The 25,579-nt window shown below is 37.1% G+C and overlaps 2 protein-coding genes across 11 annotated transcripts; one reads left to right on the top strand and one right to left on the bottom strand.

The window, feature by feature from the left end:
* LOC103717258 (vacuolar protein sorting-associated protein 9A-like) lies at positions 1-19,594 on the top strand. 10 transcript variants are annotated; one of them, XR_005508108.3, is made up of 9 exons: positions 7-236; positions 2,930-3,077; positions 4,989-5,159; positions 9,566-9,745; positions 14,187-14,484; positions 17,321-17,539; positions 17,665-18,054; positions 18,156-18,720; positions 18,900-19,594. XR_005508108.3 is itself a non-coding variant. In XM_039118588.2 (7 exons), exons 1-7 carry the CDS (start codon positions 139-141, stop codon positions 17,673-17,675), a joined length of 1,125 nt encoding a protein of 374 aa, XP_038974516.1. In that variant the 5' UTR covers positions 5-138; the 3' UTR covers positions 17,676-18,879. The 10 variants fall into 10 exon arrangements, 3 of the variants coding, with proteins under 3 accessions (XP_038974516.1, XP_088562951.1, XP_017700709.1); XR_015971163.1 differs by having other exon boundaries at positions 57-236; positions 2,917-3,077; XR_015971159.1 differs by having other exon boundaries at positions 1-236; positions 17,665-18,720.
* On the bottom strand, positions 17,679-25,273 carry LOC103717257 (PHD finger protein At1g33420-like). The gene is made up of 5 exons (XM_008805574.5): positions 24,475-25,273; positions 23,910-24,036; positions 21,440-21,655; positions 18,875-19,492; positions 17,679-18,681 (listed from the first exon to the last, which is right to left on the bottom strand). The coding sequence occupies exons 1-5, from the start codon at positions 24,821-24,823 to the stop codon at positions 17,838-17,840; spliced, it is 2,154 nt and encodes a 717-aa protein (XP_008803796.1). The 5' UTR covers positions 24,824-25,273; the 3' UTR covers positions 17,679-17,837.
* Between the last annotated feature and the right edge of the window lie 306 nt (positions 25,274-25,579).

Raw genomic sequence — 25,579 nt, 5'->3', positions numbered from 1 at the left:
ACTCCCAGGCCCACGCGCGAAGGTTAGAACTACCTAACATTCCTCGTGGCCTCTCTCTTATATATTTTACAGCGCCAGATAAGAAAAAGCGATGGCAATTTGGATCGCAGTCGATCCAAGAATAGGGTTTGGGTTCCCATGGATTCCTCCTCCGCTTTCTCACAGCCCAATTTCTACGATTTTCTGAATCGGATGCGCCATCCCGCCTCTGCCGATCTCGTCCGTGCCATCAAGAGGTCTTCTTTAGAGCTTTTGCCGAGATTTTCTCCCCCCTTTTGGATGATTTCTCGAGCCGGAATACTGAATTTTATGCTTTCTTTGCTGAAATTTAGGGTTTTGTCTGTGTCTTTGGTGATAGACTTGGATTGCTTTTGATTGCAGCTTGGGGTGTTGCTCTTCTGATCTTTGTTGTGTTTAGGGTTTTACCTCGGCTTCTGTTTGAATGGAGGGGTTGTTTGGTGTATTTTTTTGGTGGATTTATTGCCTGTTACTTGTTATCAGACAGGGAATGCTAGCTCAGTTGTTTTTCGTTTTCTTTTATGTTTATTGGCAGAGTGGTTGATGGATCGTGATATCTGGATTTTGTTTTCAATTTCCTTATATAGGTTTCTTTTGGATCTCATATGATCTTTGATTAGTTTATGATGTCTACCCTGATTTCTTTGACATTTCTATTCCGTTCTCTCAACCTTGTTGTTGTTTTGGAAAACAGTGTTCTTGCTTGGTTCTGTTTTTCTGTCATATAAAGGGACTAGAATTCTCTAATTTTGGCACTTGAGAGAGATTTAATTTATGCCATTCTTTAACTGCTTGGCTTGATTTTAGGGTTCTATTCTGTATCTTGAGTGACGGACTCGTGTGAGACTAGGATTTGTTTGGAATGCTCTTTTGTCTGTTGCCTGTTAGCGAATAAGAAGTGCTAGTTCTCTTGTTTGTGTCTTTTTCTTCTGTTTGCAGACTAGAGTGATTGATGAATTAATATATCTAGGTTTTGTTTTGGATCTTGTTGTTTAAGTTTTACTCGAATCACATGTGATATGTGATAGTTTTCTGTTGTTTATACTTGTGCTGGAAACAGTGTCTATACCTCTCTTTGAACCCTCTCAATTTTAAAAACGATCACTCTTCCGTGGTTATATTCTCTACTATATTCAAGTGATTTGAAATACTTGAACAAGGATCAGCTTACACTTGTTAATTTCGAGGATTTGATGCCAGCCTTTATTTGGATCAAAGTATAGATGTGTTTGCTCTGTTCATAATTTATTTGATATATGCTTACTGCTTTTGCTAAGAAAGCCAGCTTTTGATTTTTTATTTCCTCTCTATTCTTTCGTGGTGGACCAGATGAGTCAGTGAACCATGATATTGAAGTTTGGATTTTCTTTTCATTTAATATTTTATCTATGTATCTTTTGGTATGATCATCTGTGATAATATAGTTTGCATCCTGTGTGGATTTTTCTTTTCAATATATTTCATCTTTACCATTTTTTTGGCGCATCCTCTTTTAAAGTTTGAAGCCAGGCATTTCTTATGGAGTTCTGAATGAAGAACTTCACTGTTATTGCTAAATTCAATTTCAACACCCTCATTAATTGTGTTTCACATAGCTTTCATGTATTAGCCCCTTCTGTTTCTGCAATATTATTCTTTTCCTTTAGGCTGTGTATGGTTGCTTTACAAATAAGAGAAAGGAAGCAAATTTAAAGGTCAATCAACCATCCCCCGTTTCTCATTATATCATCTACTTCTGCAAACATCATTTTCTTTTTTGATGCATGCTAGTACTTTTGTTCTTACCTCTCAATGGGTTTATACATTTCCAAATATAATAGAATAGTGAAAATTACTGTAATTATTAGAGAGTCATAAACGGGCTGAAATAGTAGGGCTTTCTGACTAGTAGCTAGAGTTTAGTGCCCTTCTGTGGTCCTGATGTAAGCATAATTTGTCTTGAAACAGAACCTGAAAGGTGAGTTAAGCATCTGATATTTCCTTCAATTCAATCAAATTCCCTTCCCTTTCACATAATTCAGAAATCTAAATCTTAAAAAATAAACATTAGAAAAAGGGGCAAGTGGTTTTAATCTCAAGTCTCAAATGGTTGAAAGAATGGTTATCTGACAAAAGCCAACAAATAATGTTGATTCCAAAGAATGCGGTTAGGTTTTCTTTCTTTAGGGTCATAATAAGGGGTTTCGTATAGTAGGTAGAGTTTGTTCAGGTTTTTCTTGTACGAAAAGTTAGGAAGTGTAAAGAGTCGATTGAAACATTTTGCATTTCTTTATATTCTGGTCTTTCCTTCCATTCTACACTTCCTATTTCTCTATTTCTTGCTTCCTATGCATTGGAGCCCATGATCTTTCTGAACCATTCAATTTGATTGCCTCACCAATTTTATTCTAGGAATATGGCTCCTTTTTTATGAGGTCATACTTTAAAATGTGGTTTACTTTTTCCAAGAAAATCTTCATAATGAGATTACCACAGATTATTTTTTTTTTCTGACCGATAGTCAGAATTGGTACGAAGAAGATCATACTAGCATCATCAAACAATGACTATATATTTCCCTTTTCATTTTATAGTTTTTAGATTCTTACCTTCCAAGTGGAATCTCACAGTTTGAGTGAATTATTCTTATTTGAAAACCAGTCTTGATTTTCCACCATGCATAGTAGAAAGCTGCAAGATTTTCTTGTGACCATGGAGACTACTATTAAAGAGCATCCTTTATGGCCTCATCCTTAACAATTGTATCTACCTGTACTTATGACTTGTATAAGAAATGCTCTACCTGTTTTGAATGATAAGTGCATGTGATATATTTTTTTCTTTTTTCCCCTCTTTTTGGGGGTGGGGATGGGGGGGTTGTGTTAAATTGTTAAATTAATATTAACTTGCAAGAAATAGCATTTATTTGCAGCTTCATTGTGTCCTTCTCATTTCATACAACTGATGCTGAAAATGATAGTAGAAAGCTGCAAGACTTTCTTGTGACCATGGAGAGTACTATTAAAGAGCATCCTTTATGGGCTCATGCTTCACATGAAGAAATAGATAGTGCAGTTGAGGTATGTTTCACATCCTTTATGTGTAGCATGCTTCACATGCTACACATTTAGTTACTCATTAATATCCTAAATTCCTAATTGCTGTTACCATGTTGTAATGTGCTGCTGATATGAGTTGTTCGAATTTAATTAATTTCATTTAATTTTACTCTTTGTTATAACAAGTTACCATGTGCATGGATTATAGAGGAACTGTAACCTTCTATTTTTGTTAACATATATTAGTGGACAGCACTTAACATTCTGACTATCTATCAACCAAATGTTAGCCTTGGCAATTGATCCTGCTTTCAGTCCCTTTTCTTGACTTTATCTGCAACCAAAATTTGAAAATCTTTTGCTGCATTTTTTACTCGCATGTCTTGTGCGTATCTAACAGTGATTCATTTTACATCTTCAATGACAAGTCTTGTATTATTATTTGAACAAATGTTGTGTTAAACAAAAATAAATAAATAAATATTGTGATACCCCATTTTGGGATTCTTGCACCTCTAACTCCCCCATAAGTTGTAGCTTTATCATCATTGTTGATCTCAAAGATGTCTTTTCATAATGGAGATGTAGTTTATATTAGTCTGGATTCATTTTATTGTGGCATAAAATTTTTATCGTAATTTTGTGGTTTTAACATTATAATTGTCCTATAAGTTGTATGAAAAACAACAAATAACAAATATACCTCAAAAGATAGAATATGGAGAAAGATTGTCTAAATTTCAAACTTTTCTTGTCTAGAATCTAAGTTCCATAAAGCTTGCTATATTATGGGTGGAATCTTTCACATCTCTGCTTCTCAATGATCAACTAAAATTTGTTATCCATGGATATCTCGTGACACTTGTCTGGCATATCTGCTTGAAATTACATCAATTGCATGCACATAGCAAGTTGTTCTGTTCACATTCAATGCATGTTATTTAAAATAGTGTATGACAAACATTTTTTGGGAAAATGCAATAATGCAACAGATCCATTATGGGAAATATCTGTGTATGCCCATAGTAGATACTTCCATACATACACGTAGCATTGATTATTTGACTTATATGGCAATCCTTTTTTCAGTGTTTAAAATGATTGGAAACAATATCATCAGCTGGTTTATTGCCGAGTATAGAATATGTAACTCTATTTAATTTAATTTAAAATAAAACTTATGTGCTTAAACTTCTGTCATTCTAAATGAGTTAGCTTTAAGTCAATGTTCTTTGTTCAAAATTTGATTGATTTGGTGTTGTGACATCAAACCAGATCACTAAAAGGCCAAAATTAGTCTTGTGAATGCTGTGTAATTCAAGGTTTGGTACTAGACCCCATACACTTATCATGCTAGTATAGTGTCAATATACTTGGTACGGATTTGTTTCAGCCTTGGTACGCCCCTAGGACCGAGTCTTGGTTTGGTACCAATATAGTACGGTACACTCCGTACAAGCAGTACCCATCGGTATTGCGAACCATGGACTGTAATTAGTCAAGAATCATTAAGCGCAATGGCATTATACTTTGTGAACAAGAACTTCCTTTTAACCTCCAGTTGACCTTCTCAAAGATGGTTGCATCTTGGATTGACTGAACTTTAGAACCTTTGAAGATTTTGTTTACAAGAAGAGAATAAATATTGGTAGTCCATAAAATATGGCTCAGCCAGTTGATAAAAAATGAATAAGTTCTCCAAGTCAAAAAGAAGGAATTGAGATTCAGCATTCAGCGAATTGAATGAGGCTGCCCTTTGCTTTATTTATGGTTTGTAATTCAGGGTTAGTGCTCTAGAGTTTTGAATGAGAGAAATCTGTCTTGTAATTGCTTGCTTTTCTTTTGACAGAAATATCTAATTTTCTCTGTTTCACATGAAATATTTTGCACTTGTTTTGAAACATGTCTTTGAAATAGTTGTGCGCTGTACAGGGTCTCGAAAAGTATGTCATGACAAAGTTGTTCAACCGCACATTTGCTTCCTCTCCCGAGGATGTAAAAGCAGATCTATACATTTCAGAGAAAATTCGCTTGCTGCAGCACTTTGTTAGGCCTGATCACTTGGATGTCCCTAGGGTTCTACGAAATGAAGCATCATGGCTGGTATGCCAGATTTTTTTAAAAAAACAAAAAATTACATGCATATTCTTTCCTGCATGATATATTCAACAGTTAATTTTCCCTTTTATTGTGTAATTGAACAACTTATTTTCACCATGATTGTTGTGTACTTTATTGTAAGTTCTTGCATGAAGAAATACATGGTTGAATTAATAGCTGACTGTACTAAAAACAGACATGGATTTGCATAAATGTTTCATTAGTCGTAGGCAGCCATTCATTTTCTAAGCCATGTAGGTTAAACAATAAGGCAAACATAATGAAGTGTGATGATAAAATGTGAGTTGAGTCAGTACATTCCATGAGCATATGAGGAGGTGCAATGCCTGAACTTTGTCAACTTATATGTTCATGAAAAATTCTTATATATTTAAGTCTTCATTTGAGCCAACTAATTACTCTTAAGATACCAATTTCATTAGAACCTTTGTTTCTGCTCCTTATATCGGCTTACTGGTAGATTTCATCTTAATTTTCTTTCTAGTAAACCTGCCATATAAATCATGCTAGTGCAGATTGTCTAGTGGAAAATGGACGCATTTTTCAAAATCGATTCGCGAATGTTGCTTGATGTTCTTAGTAGGTAACCTACAACTAGGAATTTTTTTAATTTATTCATTTAATGTATTTTCAGATATATTAAAGTTGTGAAAATAAAATATATATTTAATATATTTAAGATACTTTAGATTTATATTTTCAGATAGATATATTAAAGAACAGTATGTTGTTCTTAGATTCGTTAAAATCATGTTTTAATTCAATTGATTTAGCAATTTCTTGTTGATAGCGAATTCATTTTAGTCTCAAAAGAAACTCTATTTTGCATAAAATTAATCGTAGAAACATTCTACTTCTTTTAAAGGTCAAATCAGTGGGGTCCTCAATTTATTAGGTTCTAGATTGGGTTTCGGATTGACTTCAAAATTTGTTTTTAATAATTGGCTGGAGTACAAATCTATCCTTTCTTTTCCTCATTTTCTTTCTGTATCTCCTATTTCTTCTCCACCCATCATTTCCCGTTTATTCTCCTTTTCATTTTTCCTCTTCTTTCTTCCTTGTCCTTTCAACATAAAGCAAAAGTTTAGTTGGAGAAGCAACCATTATTCAATATGAAGATGTTGGCAATACCTGGAAGAAGACATGACAGGCGGCTTGAGTTCTTTTTGGAGAAAGCTTTTGTTTGTGTACTGTGTTAAAATAAGAGTAAGCTGAAGTTGCTTCAGGTTGGGTGATGGACTGAATGGAGTGAATTGCCACTAGCACCAAAAACCAGAGGAATTAGTTATGATAAAATAGTAATTTGGAATTGGGCTAAATTCAATAATTTAATGAAGTTCATATTGAATATTGTGCTTAGTCTAAGGAGAATTCTCAAGGACTCATAATGACCTTATACAATGCTCTTGAAGGTACAATGAATTCTCTAGTAGATATACCTATCCTTATGGATAATGCAGATTTATGGACTTGTTGATATTTAAACTTGCTTTGAGCAATTGAAAACATCATTTTGGATGCCCAAAGAGACTTCTTATACAGCTAAGGAGAACTGTAAGCAGTAAACATAGCAAAACAACAGCTTGTCAGTACCCATCTCCCTGCAGGTAGAAAGTGCTCCCTTGTAACAAAATAACACCCCTTTCTTGTGATCTCCATATCTCAAAAAGTTGTCTTCCCTTGCTTTTAATGCAAATGACATTTAAATGGCATCAAGGCCCCGTTTGGGGGAGTTGTCGGCAGTAGAGCTTTTAGAAGTAGAGCTTTTGGAAATAGAGCTTTTTGAAGTAGAGCTTTTATAAAAAGTAGTTTGCTGTTTGGTAACTACATTTCTAAAGTGTCGTGCCACTTTAACATGTGTTTGGTAAATAAACTAACAAAGTACTTTTGGTGTGACAAAATAACCATAAAGGACATTGCATAATATTATACGACAAAGCATAATAAAATATAATATGTATTAATGCATAAATATATGATATAGTATAATATTACTGTAATGTAATATAATATTATTATAATATAGTAATATAATATTGTATACTATAGCATAATAATTTAATATAATATTAAATTATTTAACATAACATAGCAATGTATTATGATATAATGTAATATAATATTATTTTTATAGTATAATACAATAATAAAGATATAAAATATTTAATTATTAGCAGAAATTAATTTCTCATTATATAACAAATTTTCTAACTAGGTGATAAAATTGGTTAAATAATTATTAAAGGGACATTTTGTGTAATTGTTATATTTTATCACGGATATTTTGGTCAAAAAACAGCTTCCTGACCGGGCCTAAAAGTGCTTTTCCGGTAAGCTCCAAAATAAAGCTTTTCCCAAAAAGCTGTTTTTAGCTTTCTGAAAAAGTTAAAATAGCTTTCCGAAATTTTTACCAAACACTCCTATTTCATCTAAAAGTGCTTTTAGATGACCAGAAAGTGCTTTTTGGCTCTCTAAATGCTCTCCCAAATGGGGCCCTAGTCATCCTCTTGTTAAACTCAACAACTGCTTGTATCATTCTTCAACTTTTTCCAGAGGGGAAGTAGCTTATCTAACTAGTGGTGAACAAAGGGACCAAAAAAGGCAACTGCTAACGGCTGATAGCTAAAGTAATGCATTGATTGCTTATGGATCTCTTGTCAAATTATAAAAATCTAACATCATAACATAGTGCATCGACAACATTTTATCTTTCTTGAATTAAAATAATGTTCCTTCTTGATGTCAATGCGTACCTTGACCTTACATGCAAGACATAACATCTATTTGACATGCTTAAAATTCAATTCTTGACAACTTTTTCAAGTAGCTACCAACCTGACATCAATTCTCACTTATTGGTGCTGATTTCTTGACCTGCTCAACTGTCTAAGACAGTGGGCCTAGGTTGACATAACATTTGGATGATGATACAACAGGAACCAAAGCTTTATCAAAGTTAGAGCAATCCTTTAAGATCCATAATATACTGAAAGACACTGAAGTTTTAAGCTGTACTTGTCCCCTTTTTTGACCATAATCAGGAGGGGAGGGAACTCCCCAAGTTAGGAACATAAAAAAATACATGGTGTTAATTTCCAATCTTCACGGCTGGTACAACCAACCTCATATGATATTCACCGACTTACAGTACATATGCTGTGCTGACTCCAGCATTGTACCATGGGTCAGAATGTGGGTTACCTTGCCATATATGCTGGTAAGCTACCAGTATGGGGCCAATACCAAGACTTAAAACCTTAGTCCAAAACAAACATCTTGAGCATTCACTACAATTTTACACCAAATGTTGAAAGATATTGAGCCAAACTGTCCCACTAATCTTGGACCTCTCATTTGCTAGCCAGCAGGAAACCTGGTTCCCTTCCCTAACTATATCAGTCATGGTGGGTTCAATGATGCATCGACACTCCAAAATGTGCCAGAGTTAGGGTGAATTTTTTTAGTTGGTTGACGTTACTTGATCCACTGAATACTGTTTGTGCGTCACCTTCAATGCTGATATACTGAAGGTGCACTGCATATTTAATTGCTTTTTAATTGCCTTAGGTCCCTCTCATGTGGCTCTCACTGGGACCATGTCACGAAACAACCCGATAGAGGCAGCAATTAACACTTGTCCTTTACAATCCCTGATCATAAACCATGCACCAGCCTTTCTGTGATTTTTCACTGAGCTGGCGTAACTGAGCTTGACTGAACCTGGTTGTGGTGGCCTCCAACAAACAAGGCTAGGCATAAAATTCTGACCTTTCGACCATGTATATTCTTCTCTGAGAATTTACTCCAATTTACTCTTTGTATGATCATGTTTGTAGTTCTTCTATTTTATGGAATTCCGACCGTTTATTATTGTATGATCTATTGTTTATGGTGCTCAAATTAGTCCTGTATAAGTTCATGTGACCATCAGTGCGGAAATTTTGTCAATCTATACTTCTACATGGGTGACTTGATATTGAAATTTATATTATTTTATGTATCTGCTCCAAAGAGCTTTGAAGCTGTACCCTAACAAACAAATCTGTCCTAAAGCTATGTTAATACAATCATGGAACAACATTAAATAAACCAGGAGAATAGTCAATAAAGTGCATGATCTATTGGAATGACTGATAACTTGGTTAATAAATTGATTGGGCACATAATAAATGATAGAGAAGCTCAATTAAGGTCACCAGACACGTCAGAAATAGCTTTCCTTAAGTTGTGTGATTTATTTTTTGAAAGTAATATTTGGACCCTGGTGCAGCATTTAGGATGCTATAGTTTTCCAGTCAGAAACATTTTGCAAGTTATAGTTTAACATCGTTGTATTCTGAATGCCAAAATTTTGACCAACTTTTCTTCCTTTTATTTATGGTTACTAGTTTGCAGCAAAAGAACTGCAGAAGATAAATTCTTTCAAAGTTCCTCGTGAGAAGCTTCTCTGCATTATGAATTGTTGTCGAATCATAAACAACTTACTGCTCAATATATCAATGTCAACCAATTATGTACCAGCAGGGGCTGATGACTTCCTTCCAGTTCTTATTTATGTTACTATCAAGGCAAGCTCTTTTTGTTTTTGGTAACAATAGTTGTGCCTACCTTTCCTTTGCAGATTCCCTTACTTTTATTGCATGCTATTTACAGTTGCAGTTTCTTGTTTTATCTCTCTGTCATTAGCTAAGTGAGGTCTGTGTATATGTATAGTGCAGATGTATTGAATAAATAATACTCTAGGAAAAGAGTATTTTATAATGTGTCTGCAGTTCCCTTGCGAAACTTGATTATCTGCTGACTAAGTTGTTAAGTTGTTTCAAACTTAGAAATGTAGACTCTGAAATCCTAATTGCTGCCAAAGTTGTTTGATGATTCTATTCTTGATCTCTCTGTGTTATGAGAAGCAGAATTTTTCATAAATGAGAAATAATAAATAAAGCTTTTAAGTCAGAAAAAAGTCTTCTAATAAAAAGTTTAATGCATTTTCTTATTAAAAAACTGTTTATTTCTTATATTTTTCAATCTATAACAGAACTATCTTTTTTTGAATTTCGTCATGGATATAGTCATTGAGTACTAATTCATAATGAGGATTGCATAAGGTAGCTCCCCCGCCTACCTTTTTCTTTCTCCTTTATTTACATATGCATGTTTAAGATGTCCTACTATTGGAATTGAAGCACATTCTTAATAAACATGATCTGGAGTGGTATATTTTTGTAGAAACTTGGTCATGGCCTGATAGAACTCTCACAAATCTTTAACCTTTTTAAGGTTTGAAAATTTAAAAAGCCCCTCTTTCTAAGAAAAAGGTTTTCAAAAGTCTGTCTACTTTTTTCAAAGCTGTTCAGCACAGTGATGCAGGATGATTTTCCGATCATAAATTAAGAATTGGTAATAGATCACATTTCCTGTCAGTTTCTTTGCAGACTGATTTTTCAGAATGCTGCAAATTAAGTCCAGCACTCTAGATTCCACTGAAATAATGAATATGACAAGTATACCTCTGCTGTCATAATTTAGTATTATTTATTTGTATTTTTGTTTATTGAAATTGAAAGAACAAAAAATCTACCTGCGAAGGAGGTAAACTTTGAGGCATCTTATCCTAAATTTAGAAGAAATCGTTGTATCATGGAACTTTATTCTAGAAATGTGGAACATGGTATGCAGAACCGGCCAGCTACCGGTACGCCGGAGCCGTGGAAACCGGTATAGGCTAGTTTTGTGCTGGAGACGAAGAAGACGAAGAGAAAAAGAGAGAGCGCGGAGAAGAGAGGGAGGGAGACCACCTGTGGCCGCCATCGGAGAGCCGCGGAGGGGCAGCGGAGCCCGGCGGGGGGCGGAGGAACCCGCAGGGGCACGGCGGAGGCCAAGGCCGCGGCCGCGTCCCTTGTTTTGAAAGATTTGCCGACTTCACTTAAAATCCCCAAATTAAAAAGTGCGGCCGCGTCCCATGTTTCTTTCGAAACAGGGGACACGGCCTCAACCTCCGCCGCGCATCCGCGGGTTCCCCCGCCCCCCGCCGGGCTTCGCCGCCCCTCCGCGGCTCTCCGATGGCGGCCACAGGTGGTCTCCCTCCCTCTCTTCCCTGCGCTCTCTCTCGTTCTCTTCTTCTCCGGCTCCGGTGGGGAAGAGCTTTCCGGTTCGTACCGTCCGATTTCGGTACGAACCGAAACCGTACCGGTCCGGTAGGCAACCGGTATGCCTACCGGACCCGGTACAGCGGACCTTGCTGTGGAAGAATGACACTGTTGGTTGATCATAGGCTTCTCAACTATGTTCCCTACAAGAAGAGAAGTCTGAAATATTAATTGAACATTTGCAAATAAACTGTTCATGTGAGAAAAGAGGCTCCTTTATAGACTCCTGACTGCTCACAACACCATGCTCATCATTATCTAGTCATACATAAATTAGGCTCATTACTTGTCCAGACAGGATTCCTGCTTGACTGACTCCTATTTGACTGAAACACACCCTAAAATATGAAAAGAATTTATTACAAAAGGTACAGGGACAAATAATTGAATTGATTTTCCTTGGTTACTTATCTCCAAATGCAATAAAAGAGATGCTATTTATAGTACATAGTGAACCACTGCTTTGTGGTCCCCTGAGTAGCCAACTTTTTCTTTTGTGGCCTACCCTTAATATGGTCCCTCCTGCCTTGTGAGATGCAGACTACTTGATGAGGAAGGACGTCTAGAAAGGTACCCAACTTATTTCTTCTATTTTTGACTGACATGAGATGGCATCTCAAGGGTTCTGTTACAGTAATTGACGAGCATAAAGTGACCATGTCCCTGGTTTCCTCCTTCCACCATACATAAAGAATCCTTTGAGTTTCCAAACATCATGGTGGATCCAACTATCTGGTCAATCGCTCACTGCTGATTTTACTTTTCCCTTTTGAGGATTCTTTTCTTGAGAGGGTTCAACTTGATATCTTCTTTGATTTGCAAATTCATGAATCAAAACCTTTCATCAGCTTTCTAAACCAATGTTAATGCGTTGGAAGTTTCATGCTTCATGAGTATAATGTCTCCAATTGAAAGTACTCATTTCTCTTTTAATGACATTCATCCATTGAATTATATTCTCTTGATGCGGTCTTGGATTTCTACCAACAGCCACAGTAAAGAAGCCTATTTTGAGCCATAAATAACTTTCTAGGGCTCTTAAAGCAGAAAAGACATATCTAGTACATTGTTATCTTATATGGCTTGGTGATGGTCTAGATGTTTTAAATTAGTAAGAACAGACATTTTTAAGGAGTAAGAAGTTATCTTAAAGGGAAAGGAAGAGCCGAGTCAACCCCCCTCCCTCCTTCACCCCCCAAAAAAAATCATTACCGATCATGTAGCAAGCGCATCTGTCCTATTGACATCGAAACATAAATATGAACTATTTCTTAGTCAAAGACAAGTCATTTGCCTTGACCGTGCAGTCATCCATGTTTCTCTTTGAGCCATCGCTCTCTGGCTTGGTTTAATGGTTAAGACACCTGTCTCTTTGAACACAGTATTTTCAAGTTTCCGTGTGATTATATGTTGTTGTTGGTAGGCGTCACATCTATGCTGTGCTCCATTTGTATTGCTGTTCTAAACACTGGATTACATCATAATCTATGGATTACATCCGAGGTTATTTGATGGTGCTCATGACTCTTGTATAAACACCTCATTATGTAAGGTTAATGTGGAGGAAGTGATGGTTAACTGATTGCAATAAAAATGGTCATGTTACATGTTTTACTTCTAATGAAAATGTGGGAGCATGATACCAATTTTTGTTGATTATATGTCTTAGGAAGTAGTACAGGAAAAATGGGGAATACACTTTGAAGCCCTTTAAAGATTTTTATTTGTATTCCTTTTAAAAGCATTATCTTTCAAAATTCAAATTACTCCCTCGTGAAAGTTATTCTCTTTTTCTTGATTTCCCTGATATTTAGTTTTTACTTTGGACATTGACTCTCATATATTACAAGTAGCATCCCAATTCCAATTTCTTGTGACACTCAAGCTCATCAATTTTTACGATTAACTTTACCATTTGCACTCATAAATTATTATGGCTGTCTTAATTCCATTTCTTTAGAGATCACAGTGTTTTTAGGAAGGAAAGGCCACCACAACTAGCATTTTAGCTCTATAGGCCTTTGGTTTCTAAAGGACCTATCTTTGAGCCACGTCCAGTTTAATATTGTCCCAGTTTTTTCAATGAAAAACCCACATTAACAGAGCCTGCCACAGAATATTTTTCAAGTAATTGCGAGTTGTTTCCTGGAAAAGGACTACTGAGGTTCGGAATAATTAAGGTATTTTACGTATACAATATACTGCTTCTCTGGCAGAATAATACCTACTCGTACGAACTGTTTTTTAATAGACGTGCAAAGTGAACTACAGTAGGCTTTTGCAGTTACATCGCATATTTCTGTTTTGCATGTAAAGAAAAATTTATATGATATCATTGCCTTTGCTAGATATCACTGCAAGAGTGAAGTAGGCTTGCAGTTTACAGTTGGTTTAGTTTTCATGAGAACAATTTAGATGGAGGGTGTTATTGAACATGAAATGCTTTTCCTACTGCACAATGATTTCTAGTAGTGGCAACATGTGTGCATGTCTCCATTTCTTCTCATTTTCCAATTTTAACTACTCATGGTGAGGATTGCAGAATATGATAACCAAATTTCTTCCTCACTTGTGAGAACTCAATAGAAAATTATTATCTCATAAGTGCCTTTATTGGACATTGTCTTTTCAAGTTTGACTTTGACTTTTCACAATATGGAGCACTTGGGGTGTTGTCTTAATTAATAGATGCTCTTTTTTTTTGGTACCCAAAATTAAAAAACCTCTTTCAAACTGACCTATGATTTCTGGTGGGTACCATGCAACCTTAATTACTCAGAACTCATTATGTTTAAATTGTTTTTCAACATGCTTTTTCTTACAGAGGTCTAAAGCATTTTAGTTTCCTTTCAACTTGATATAGGCCAATCCTCCCCAGCTGCATTCCAACCTGAAATTTATCCAGCTCTTTAGAAGGCAGTCAAAGCTTGTGTCAGAAGTGGAATATTACCTTACCAATCTCATCTCAGCAGAAACATTTATAACAAATATCAATGCCAGTTCACTGTCCATGGAAGAAAGTGAGTTTCAGGAGAATATGCAATCAGCAAAAATAGCCAATGAAGAGACTGTCACTGGGCATAGTAGTGTACTACAGTTATCTGAAGATGATGCCACCACCATGAGAAGGCATGGCAAGGAGATCCATGTCAATCTCGAAGGTAACTTTTACAGTATGATAATTTTATTTATTATACTATAACTGACATTTTGCATAAAGAGATTGTTCTTGACATTTGTTTCCATACTGGTGTATTTTGACCAAATTCACAGTTATTGTGCAAACTGTATGTTCAATTATTTAATGCAGAAAAATTGATTTTAACCAATCAAGCTATTTTCTGCTTCTTAGGCTATCCATGCTCCATGCTCTCTACATGTGATTTTTCATAAAGTTAATAATCATCTGTAACTGGTCCGTAAAGCAATTATTCATGTCATCCATTAAGCATACAGTAGATTGCCCACTATTTTTTGGTAATCAAGCAGCAGTGTTAACTAATTTTGGCAGGTATCTTGTCAGTCTGCCTGGGTGCCTAGTCTGGATCAACTGCTTAGGTTAGGACCATCTAGTGACTCTAGTCTGTTTAGTGTATTGATAATGCTAATAATCAAGTTTACTAAAATAGATACTGAAATTGGCTTAAGTTTACATGCTTTATTTTTTACTTATATATTTTTACATAGGCTGGATATGTGATTGTGCATATCTATAGACACATTTATACATGCATTTTAGGATTCCTGTCCCAATAATATATTGCTGCATCCCACCAGTCTTGTACCATTTAGATGAGAGTGGTAGTTGGGTCAGCCTCAGGACACTGGCTTGCTTATGAAACGGATGTACCAGCCATCCCAGTTGGTACTGGTCGGGATCGGTTTGCTATCCGGGTCGCCTAGTACTAGCCAGGATAGATGGGTCCTTCTCACAGAAAAAAGAGAGCCCCTATTGGCTCTCTTTTGTCTTGTTGGTTCAGTCACGGGAGGGAGCTTGAAGGTACAGCTTCATTAAAAATAATAAGAGTTCCAAAATATTGAGAAAACAAAAAAAGAAAAATTAGAAAACGTTCAAGAAGGAGCATCCTACTACAAGACCTATTTAAGAGGCTCAAGAAGACAACTTAAGAAGCTAAAAAAATCTTAAAAATCATTTAAGATCAAAAAATCCTAAACAAAAAAAACCAAAAAACATGAATTTTGGAGGTACGGTAAAGTATTAGAATGCCAACCTGTTTGGAGTATTGGAGCAGGTACATCCAATATCGTGTTGACTTAGGACCAGACCAGGATGGGTGTTGATATCAAGTCTTGGATCCTTCTACACTTGTGAGTCTTTAGTTTCTTGATTGGAACCAATAGGGAACATGGAGTTATCTACAGTGACTAATTTGATTTGACATGATTTGTTAGCTGTCAGATATTATGCTAATATTAACAAGTTAGAAATATATTTTTTATTAAATTTAGAAAATATATTTACTTCTAAGATGCCTATTCACTGCTCCCTAATTTGACCTGATATGCATTAGAGCGCAGAAGACCATCGAATAGAAACCAACTGCCGATTTATAAGGAGTCCCCCACCCCCTAAACAAAACAAAAAAAAACTTTATCTTCATCGTTATTTTTAAGTTCTACTTTTTTATGACCAGATATTTCTTGTTTGCTGTTGAAAGATTTCCATCTTCCTTTTCTTTGTTTGCCTTCTATTTGTCTTGGATGTTGATTTGTTTTATCTTTTTTTATTTTCTCCAATCTCTTGTCCTCTGTTTTTTCCCCCAGATACCACCTTGAGGCAATTTGCTGCTTTGACAACATTGATTTGGATATAATAGCTTGTGTGGTTTCTACAGGCCATAATTACTTGATTTTGATCGTGTATGCATGTTGCGTACTGTTTATCTTTCCATCTTGCATTAAGAGAGCCTATCCTTGGAAATTTTATAAATATCCTTGAAAATCTTTTAAATACTTCTGCATATCCGACTGTGGCAGTTAACCTATGCATTTTGTTAGTCTGCCTAGGCAAGGACTAACCTGCCTAACTGAATCAGTATACCAATATGCTTAAAGCATGCAGAACAGACTTAATATATTCTCAAGTTAACTTGTGCCAACTACTGCCCGTTGGTAAGGTTATTGGGATGTGGTAACCAATGACCTAGGTTAGAATCCTGCTTAAGTTTACATGATGTATATTTATGTACTTCTTATGTTCAAAATATGTTTGGGTGAAGTTGTATGCACATGAATGTTTCTTATTGTTTTGATTGCAATACATTATACATGGTGCCGAAACAAAAAGAGACAAAAGGCTTGTTGGCTGTGAAAATGAAGATACTGAAGTCGATTGTTTGACTTAAATTGCCTGATTTTTATGAGGTAGAAGTTACATAATATATTTACTTAGAATGTAAATACAAGTTTACTCCCCATTGCCTAATAGATGTAAGTAGAAGCGCAGATTTCCATTCCGCAAATTTTGTCGCCACCTTTTTTGCCTTGAAGCTCTTTATGTTTACTGACGAATGCATTCAGATTGTATTAATTCTTCTTTCAGCTTCCTCACCTTCCTCTTAGTACTCTTATTATCTTCTGTTTAATTCTCTTTTTCTTTCACTCGCTTTCTTGTCGTCATCTTTGTCATCTGTTAACCTTTTTTTTTTGTTTCAATGAACACAAGTTTGTAATGGACAAATTCATTGTGATGCAACTACATATTACATGAGGAACCAGATTGTACCGCATTCTCTGATGCACCATAATCACTAGATGCTTGCCTTCTCTCCATGTTATGCCATTTCCTAGGAATCAGCATAAAATAAATTCAACATAATTTTCAAGTAATTAAAAATTTTAATTATTTGTGTAAGGTAGAACCTAGGGATATCATGGTCAAGAAATAGCTCCGCGATGCTGATTCTGAGTGCCCCTTTGCAATAAAAAATGCTAAATTGATAGCGTTCCAGCTGATGTTTTCATATGGGATTGCAGGCTGCCTATATCCTTTCATGGGCTCGGAGGCAAAAGAACTGACAACAGAGGATGTTCAACAGCTGCTAAGGCTGTATCAACAAGTGGTAACTAGGTATACAATGCTAACAAAGGCTCTGGCTCGACTCTCTCTACATGAAGAACAGCTCTTGCATATCATGAAAGACCCTGCAGGCAGCACTGAATTAAAAAAAGAGATCGAAAAAAGGATCCATGAAGGTTAGTGATAGAAACAATTGTATATTTGTAAAGTAAATTGGCTAATTCTTGATTAATGCTTTAATTTATCCAGACCATTCTAGATTAGTAAAGTCTGATGTATATGAGGCGTTCATACTATGCAGGTGCAAAATGAAAATTTTACGGGAAAGATTAACTTCTGCATCAAGGAGAAGCAAAAAGTTTCAACCATGGCATTAAAAATTATTACAAGCACGCCAAAGCTGAGACTATCATCAGCTCTCATACTACGCTACTCTATGTACATGCAGATCAACACTTTACAATAACAAAATTATCACCCTACGGTTGTCATGCTACCAAATCTGCCTGACTCAGTGATGGAGGGTTCTATTTCATCCTTGCACCTCCCACTGGAGGTGTTACTTTTGATTCTTCCACTGCTGCGGCCTTTAGACTTGCGTATGCAGATACACTTCTTACAAACAAACTTTGCCGGTACTTCGTCATAATCACTGATCCCAGTACACCTTGTATGCTGCCAGACCCCACAGGTATCACAGGCCATCATCCTCTCACCGTCATCATCCTTAGCGCCACAATCACAATCCACAATCCAGTTCTCTAATCCTCTCTCCATTCGGAATTGACCCAGCCTTTGGACATCTCCAACACACCTTCCTCTGATAATGGCAATTTCATTTGAACCAAGTATATGCTTGACAAGAGTAAAGTCTCCAACATCTCCACGGTCTAGTATTAACTGCTCAACTTGGAACCTTTGGAAGATGAGGTATGTTTCTTGAAAAGCTCTTGTTGCTTGTTGCTTTAAGTCAGCTACAGTGGCATAGATAGGCAGAATCAGAAGTTCTGGTGGGGAAGCAGTATAATCCTTTGGGTGGTCGATCAACTCAACATGGCACCAGATCCGAAGCACAAGTGGACTAGAAGGCAACCAACTAGAATCAAGATCATCATAGTGCTTTATGAATTGCTTGCAGTCAAGCAGTTTTGATGCTGAGCTGTGGGCAGAATCATTTGTGGCTTGTGGCTTGTAAGATTGCATGGTCGTGGGATTAAGAATGGCATCATACAAGAATTTGAGATCATGGAGGAGCTGATCAGCCATTGGTCTGGAAAAGTATGGCTTGTCCATTGTCTGCCTTGGAGCTGCCTCAAGCCTGCATTTTCCAGAAAAGGAAAATATGTACCAGCAATCAGTATGTAAAACTTTCACCAAATAATATTTATCATGAGCAATCCCCTTATGGTCGTCCAGTAGGTTTAGTTTGAATGCATAGAATTACTGATGCCTGTATAAAGGACTCAATACTAGAAAATAAGCAAGATACAAGCTGATATGTTTTGCCTGACCTGTACTCAATTGCGCTTGTTTCAGCATTGCATCGGACAGCAACAACCATGTCATTATCAGTAACCTTACCACCAAGTCCCTTAAGGCAATAATCAAGCAGCTCTGGGGATTCTATTGCCCGGCATGTGGCTCCTCTAAGAGCACGCCAAGTCACCCACTTGAACCCCCCAACAGCTCGAAGAACCTTGATCATGGCCTTCTCTGCCTGCTCAACATCTTCCCTTGTCCGCGCGCACAAATCACCTGCGGTAGCTTTAGCCAAATGCTTCCTCGTAAGATTTTCAGGCTGTGCTTGCTCATGAGCTTCATGAAGCAGATGCATCACATAGCAGAAGAGGTCCCTCACGGTCACTAATTGACAGTCGGAGATGGACTGATATAATGCAATTATATTCTGTAATGGGGTGCGAGTAGACCGTGCATGAGAGAAGAAGATAGACAGTGGTACATTAGAGAGGGTTGCCACAGCTCTGTGGTAGGCATCGGCAGTCAGGGCGAAGCTGCCGGCACCAAATTTGTATCCCCAACCCGCATACCAGGAATGGCCAGCAGTTACAGCATGCAGGAGCCGATACTCCATTCCGTACTTTTTGGATATATCCATAACGGTGACCTTTCTGTCATCACAAAAATGATTGTTTGGTCACCAAACAAAAACAGGATACTGGAAAATTTTAGTTGGAACAAAGAGGTTCTTGTAGTTTCATTTCTACAGAAAATGCTTATAGAAGTCATATAATATTACCAACATAACCTTTAATAAAAATTATGCTACGAAATTAATACATGAAATGACAAATGATAAATAAGGAAATCGAATCAGAATTCATAATAAAATGTCTATTCAAATTATATATATGCAGGGACAATGGTTCCATCAAAAGCACGAGCGACCCAAAGTAGAAAAGTGCATATACAAGGGTGATATCGGTAGCCGCCATATAATCAGAATTAATCATTTAAAACCTCACAGTGGGTGGAATCGGAGAGGCAATCCAATTTCACAAGAACCAACAATCAATAAGCATTAGGTGAAAGCCATGTAAATTCCATAAGCACCCACGTCATGTATTTTGCACACAAAACCATCAGCTTCATACCTACAAGATATGCAAAATTTTGAGATGGAAATTAAATCCATTATCTTGCCTTGGGGAGAGGATGCAGAGAACTTGGGCTAGACTTCATGGATGCAATACTCTGAGCTCTAGCTGTTTTAACTCATCATCTTACATTTTTCACATATTCTTTATTAACAAGCAGTTTTCCAATACCTCTGTGCTCCTTCCTCAAGATTCTCTCGTCTATTCCAACTTCAACCTCCTAATGTTCTTCAAACACTCACCCACTTACAATATCAGAACTCCACATTCATACTTTGCAAAGTCAATTAACGACATTGTACCATGTTTTGTCATTTTCAATCCAGTCACCAAATATCCGTTGCCAATTTTGTGGCCCATTATAAGAACAACCTGCTGCTGCCTTGGCCACCTGAGACCTACCTAAGTGAAATTGCCTACACACTGCCTTAGCATCATGGAGGATAAGATTGATTTATAAATTAGCATAGATGCTGCCAGGTCAGTATTTTCCTTTGATCTACTATACCTTATTCAGCATGTTATAATTGCTCTATTAAAAGTTAGATTTTTGTTCTTTTCTAAATTAATTTTGAATTTATTACTCTTTCGGGCAGCCTTGACCTTTGAAAGCCTGCTCCGAACCTCCATTGGGTCTTGGTACCAAGCAGGCTTCAAGTTGTTAATTTGTCAGTTGTCATGTAGAATCTTTTAAAACATAGGAAGTTAGTGCACAATGGGCTTTGATGATGTTTAGATGCCCCCGTTCTCTCTTCAGTTATTATGTTTATAATTCGACATTCCATCGATAGTCCAAAAGATGTGCAAAACCAATTATATGATAAAGGACGACCCAATACATGACGCTCCTGCCAAGGGGTTGTTTGAGGAGGGTCTGTTTCCATATTTCAAGCCCATGACCTCTAGGTACAAAAAAAAACCATAAAAAAAAGGGGGAACCTTACCATTGTGCCAAGGCACACCCTTACTATTGTACCAAATCAGTTATATGACAACTAAATAGAAACCCTGAGGGCAAATAAAATAAAGTTTTCATGATTATGTTCCTCCAATGGAATACCATAAATTTGTTTGAAGTTTAAAAAATTACTGTGTGGGTCCCTGAGATTGTAAACCTGCCCTCCAAAACTATCGTACATCCCAAACCACAAAATCTTGCTAGTTCAACACCCCACTGTGTGAATTTAACCACAAATATGCCAATATGATTTTCCCCAATACGAAAAGAGTTACATATTAAGATTTTGCTGTTATGATAATAAAAATTTGACTGTGAAACAAAAAGATGTCTAGCATACAAATTTCTAATACAATGTAAGCATTGAGCATTTAATAACATACTGAGTAATCATCAGTTTTTAGAATATCCTAACAAAATGTTGCAATCAATTGTAAACCTCGATCATATAATGATCAACAAAAATGACAAGAAATATACAATAATCACTAGATAGTCCATACCTGACATGGAGCATTGTGCATATGCGATCCCAAAAACCCATTATATCACATCCTGTTAAATATTTTGAACCACCTTCTCGACCATTAACTCTGAGAAGGTGGCCATAACCATTTGCATGCACTACAGCATGCAGCAAATGACTAGAATCTTCCAACTGTACATATGGCCAATCTTCTAGATCATCACCTGTCATCTCATATTTGCATGTAATACACCTGAAAAAGGGTGCATTTGCATGAGAAACAGTATATCAACAAAGCATTGCACAATAAACAAACATCATAAGATCGCTAAATATAGTTCAGATCTATAGGCTTCGTAATAAATAGCTAGCAGAATGCCCTGCTCAGATCTCCATTGTTTTCACACATACTGAAGAATTATTGTGATTGCAGGAGACAACCTGTTATTAAGCAGTAACAAATTCCACTGAAGCATTTCAAGACAATACTGAAAGTTATACTTTAAATATAAATATCTGAAAATCACTCAAATCTTGAACCAGTTACTACATATATTGACACCAAAATGAGTCCCACAAAATACAACAATGAGACACTTGCCTACAGATATTAAAGTTTATCACAGTTCTTAATATATGGCTAACATGCCTAGCCACTAACACTGTATCTCAAAAGAAATAAACTCAGTTTTTGTTCTACTAATCAAACCACTCCACAGCATAACAGAAACCCTGGCCTATACCAACATGCACGTAGATCACCACAATGTTTAGCTCCAAAAGGCTACTCGAAATAAAGTTAGAGAAGTGTCCCTGCTGTCCTCATACCCACTTTTGTAGGTCAAAATGGTAACAAATCACTTAATTGGAACAAATTGCTAATTTTGTTCCAATAGAAATATGTAAATGCTGAAGTCAACCCAGATAGAGTCTCTTATCTAGCTCCATTATGTAACATGAAACACAATGCTACAAAACTGGTCCACTGAACTGCAAATCAGAACCAAGACAGCGAAGCAATCAAAATCTTCATTACGTGACATAAAAAAATCAAGGAAAATATAAACAAGTTCTAAGTGTTATAAATGACTAAGCCATATGCAGGTGGCATATGGTCATATGAAATTATCGTTACAAACCTTTTTATGAATTGCAAATAATCATAGCTCAGGAGAAAGTCTTCTAAATGCTCTGCACAATCAAGGACCATCCCAAGGAAAGATTGTATGGAGCTTAACAGCAGACCAAAATGAGAAGATCACTCCAATGAAAGGATAAAGGTTTGGAGCATCCTAAGGATATTCATCCTTGAGACACTGTCATAGAAGAGCTTTTTACAGAAGAAAAGCGCACCACCATGAAGGTAACAGCATCTAATATAAGATGCGAGCAATCTGATGATAACAAGCTTCTATTCTAGGGCTCAATGTGTAGGCCCAATGATCCCAGCCTGTCAAGCTAATCTAAGGAAAACAACCAACAGAAACAACACATCAGAATCCTCCATGGAAGATTAGATATACTTGACTCGGAGTCCAGCAAACCTTGAAGAGGCTTCCATTTGTCTACAAACCTACTGCCATGCACATCTTTTTCTTTTAACTGAGCTATTTCAAGTCACACTCATCAGCTTAAGCATAATTTGTGGTCTAGACTACTAAAATGTTTACTCGCAACTTTGGAGAGTAAAAGAGAAAATCAACAAAAACAAGGAACCAAAGATGCTTCAAACTGATCCGACATTTTCAGAATCATGTCAGACTGAATGAGACTCAAATAAAGAAAATGCAACAGGAGAAGAACTTTCTTGAGAAGCATTTGAAAAGAAAAGTTCCCCCAAAAGAAATTACGGATATCCAATTTCTCATTAAACTCGACAGAGGCTTACATAAATCCATGGAAGGATTACACAAAAGAAAAAATGTATAAGTAAAGCATAATTTAACAAAGGATTCAACAGAAGTATGCAACAATAAGATGATATCAAAATGTGTAGCACTAACCACAGACAACAGATTTCCAGCTCAAGTTGCCTAATTAAAATTACTATGGAGAACTTTCAATTTCTTTCATTTTTTTATGAGAGTGCAGATAGTACAACTATATTCTGTTGAGTTCCTGCTTAACAAATTACAATTAATGCAAGTCTGTTAGATATATCATGCAATAAAAACATCAGCGAAAGGAGCGTGCATTACAATCCTTGAACTACTCAGAAACTATTATGCTTGCAAAAAGTCAGCAATAGTTGAAGTTCCATTTGACAGGATCTCTCTGATTCGGTTCCAAGGATTTTGATTAGACCCAGACGGTTCATTGCATGCCCCAACTAAGCCTCAAGTCCACAATGTACAGAAAACTAATTAGCCTGTTTGGAATCCTAACTTCGACTAAAGGGGGGCATTAGCAATTTTAATCACTCATGAGAAATCTACTTAAGATATATGAGTAGTTAAGGACATGAACCCAAAAGAAATGGAACGCTATCAAGAAAGTATCCTTCCCACCTTGTATCCGGCAAGGGCAAGGAGGTTCCACAATGGATACAAGTATGGCGACAACTGGTGGGTGGTTTACCATCATTTCGTATTATAAAATGGTAACGCTTTCCACAAACGGGATGACCGCTCCACCCTGGAACAAGATCAAACATAAAATAGCATTTTCAGCGCACAAAAACAGGACAGGCAAGAATTACCATAGCCAGCCATTACGACACTGGTTCAATTGTCAAGCAATCATGCAATCAACGTCAAATGAATGAATGCCTAGCTTGTAACTAATTAATTAAATTGTGAAGTGTTGTAAGAACTAAAGAGGAAGTGCTTGAACAAAAATTATTTAATTTTTTTAAAAAAATAAAATCGATACTGATTTTTTTTTAAGATTTTAATATCCAAAATAAATTCGTTATTAAATTTATAATGATGGTAACGTAGTGCGCGACAGCTGTCAGATGAAACCGGCCTACCAAATCAGGTCCGGTCAACTAAACAGATAAAAATGTTGTGAAAAAGAAAAAAACTTGAGAGCGAAAATTGGTAAAAAAAATCAGTAAAATTATCATCTCACCAACGACTCTACAGTGGTCACAATAGATCGATTTTGATCGCAGCACATCCTCTTCCACAACATCAAGTTCGACGGAAGCTCTCGGCTGCTCACCCTCCGCCGGATCACCCACCCGGAACATGATCCGCCAGGGTATGAGATGCGGCGAAGCGACCGCGGAGGGCAACAAAATCGACGACGGCGGCGACAGCCGGGCGTGCCGCACTAGAAACTCGCGGACGTTCATGCGGAATGGCCCGTCGAGGCCATCGCAGATCCCGTCGCCGGCGGCCGGAAAGGTCAAAAAATCGCACATATCTGCGGTCACCCGCCTCTTCGCGCGCTTCAGCGGCCGCCCGTTCACCACCATGGCGTCGGATTCCGTCGAGGGTACGGCCAGATCTCGCGATTCCAGAGAAAACGGCGCCGTTGATCGGCCCAAGATAAAAGTACGGCTAGTGTTTCGCTTAAAAATGGAGAGAGAGGAGGAGATAGATGGTGGGGGGGGGGGGAGATCTGGGTTACAGTTAGCGATCGGCTAGAGTTACGGCTCAGAAATTAAAGAGGAAGGCGGAGGAGGTGGAGGAGGAGGAGGAGAGGAGGAAACGAGAGAGATCGGATGGGTCGCCTTGGGAGTCGATAACCAGGGTTAGGGTTGAGTTAGGGTTAGGGTTAGGGTTAGGTTAGGGATTGGTTTCCCAAAAGAGAGCGGGAGATGGGAAAATGGGGGACCGCGCCATAGTTTTGGGCTCTCTCTTTTAACTTTTTGTGCTACGAAATGATCTATTTTAAGGCGGTGCGAGACGGATGGAGCGGTCCCTCTGTTACGGGCCTGATGATTTTATAGAAGAAATCAGGGAGGGACAGGGTCGGTGGGCAAATTCCCGGAATAGCCCTACATGGGCATATACGGATACGTATCAAATTACCAAACAGGGGCATTCGCGGGACGAGGCTCGCCCCTTTTTTTTTCCGTGCTGACTACTGATGGTTTTGATTTGAAATTTTGAAATCGAAGAACGGGTAAGGGTCCATTATTAGAAAATTATATAATAGATTCTTTGTTTTGAAAATGTCGACTTAGAATTTTAGACCGGGTTGGAGGGAGGTTTTGCGGGAAAGTGAT

Source organism: Phoenix dactylifera, chromosome 11 (genome assembly GCF_051530095.1).
Source record: "Phoenix dactylifera cultivar Ajwa chromosome 11, Ajwa_hap1_PhDact_Kaust_v1.1, whole genome shotgun sequence".
Lineage (NCBI taxonomy): Eukaryota > Viridiplantae > Streptophyta > Magnoliopsida > Arecales > Arecaceae > Phoenix > Phoenix dactylifera.
Note: the sequence above shows the minus strand (reverse complement) of the source record. Positions and strands in the feature narration are given on the sequence as shown.

What these genes read in the sequence shown, in the direction of transcription:
- LOC103717257 (XM_008805574.5), bottom strand. Translation starts at nt 24,823, where the DNA reads ATGGTGGTGAACGGGCGGCCGCTGAAGCGCGCGAAGAGGCGGGTGACC. An exon ending in TGACCACTGTAGAGTCGTTG is followed by an intron (nt 24,037 to 24,474) that starts GTGAGATGATAA and finishes ATCTTGTTCCAG; the next exon opens with GGTGGAGCGGTCATCCCGTT. An exon ending in TTGCCCTTGCCGGATACAAG is followed by an intron (nt 21,656 to 23,909) that starts GTGGGAAGGATA and finishes ACCCTTTTTCAG; the next exon opens with GTGTATTACATGCAAATATG.
- LOC103717258 (XM_039118588.2), top strand. Translation starts at nt 139, where the DNA reads ATGGATTCCTCCTCCGCTTTCTCACAGCCCAATTTCTACGATTTTCTG. An exon ending in AAATAGATAGTGCAGTTGAG is followed by an intron (nt 3,078 to 4,988) that starts GTATGTTTCACA and finishes TGCGCTGTACAG; the next exon opens with GGTCTCGAAAAGTATGTCAT. An exon ending in GAAATGAAGCATCATGGCTG is followed by an intron (nt 5,160 to 9,565) that starts GTATGCCAGATT and finishes TATGGTTACTAG; the next exon opens with TTTGCAGCAAAAGAACTGCA.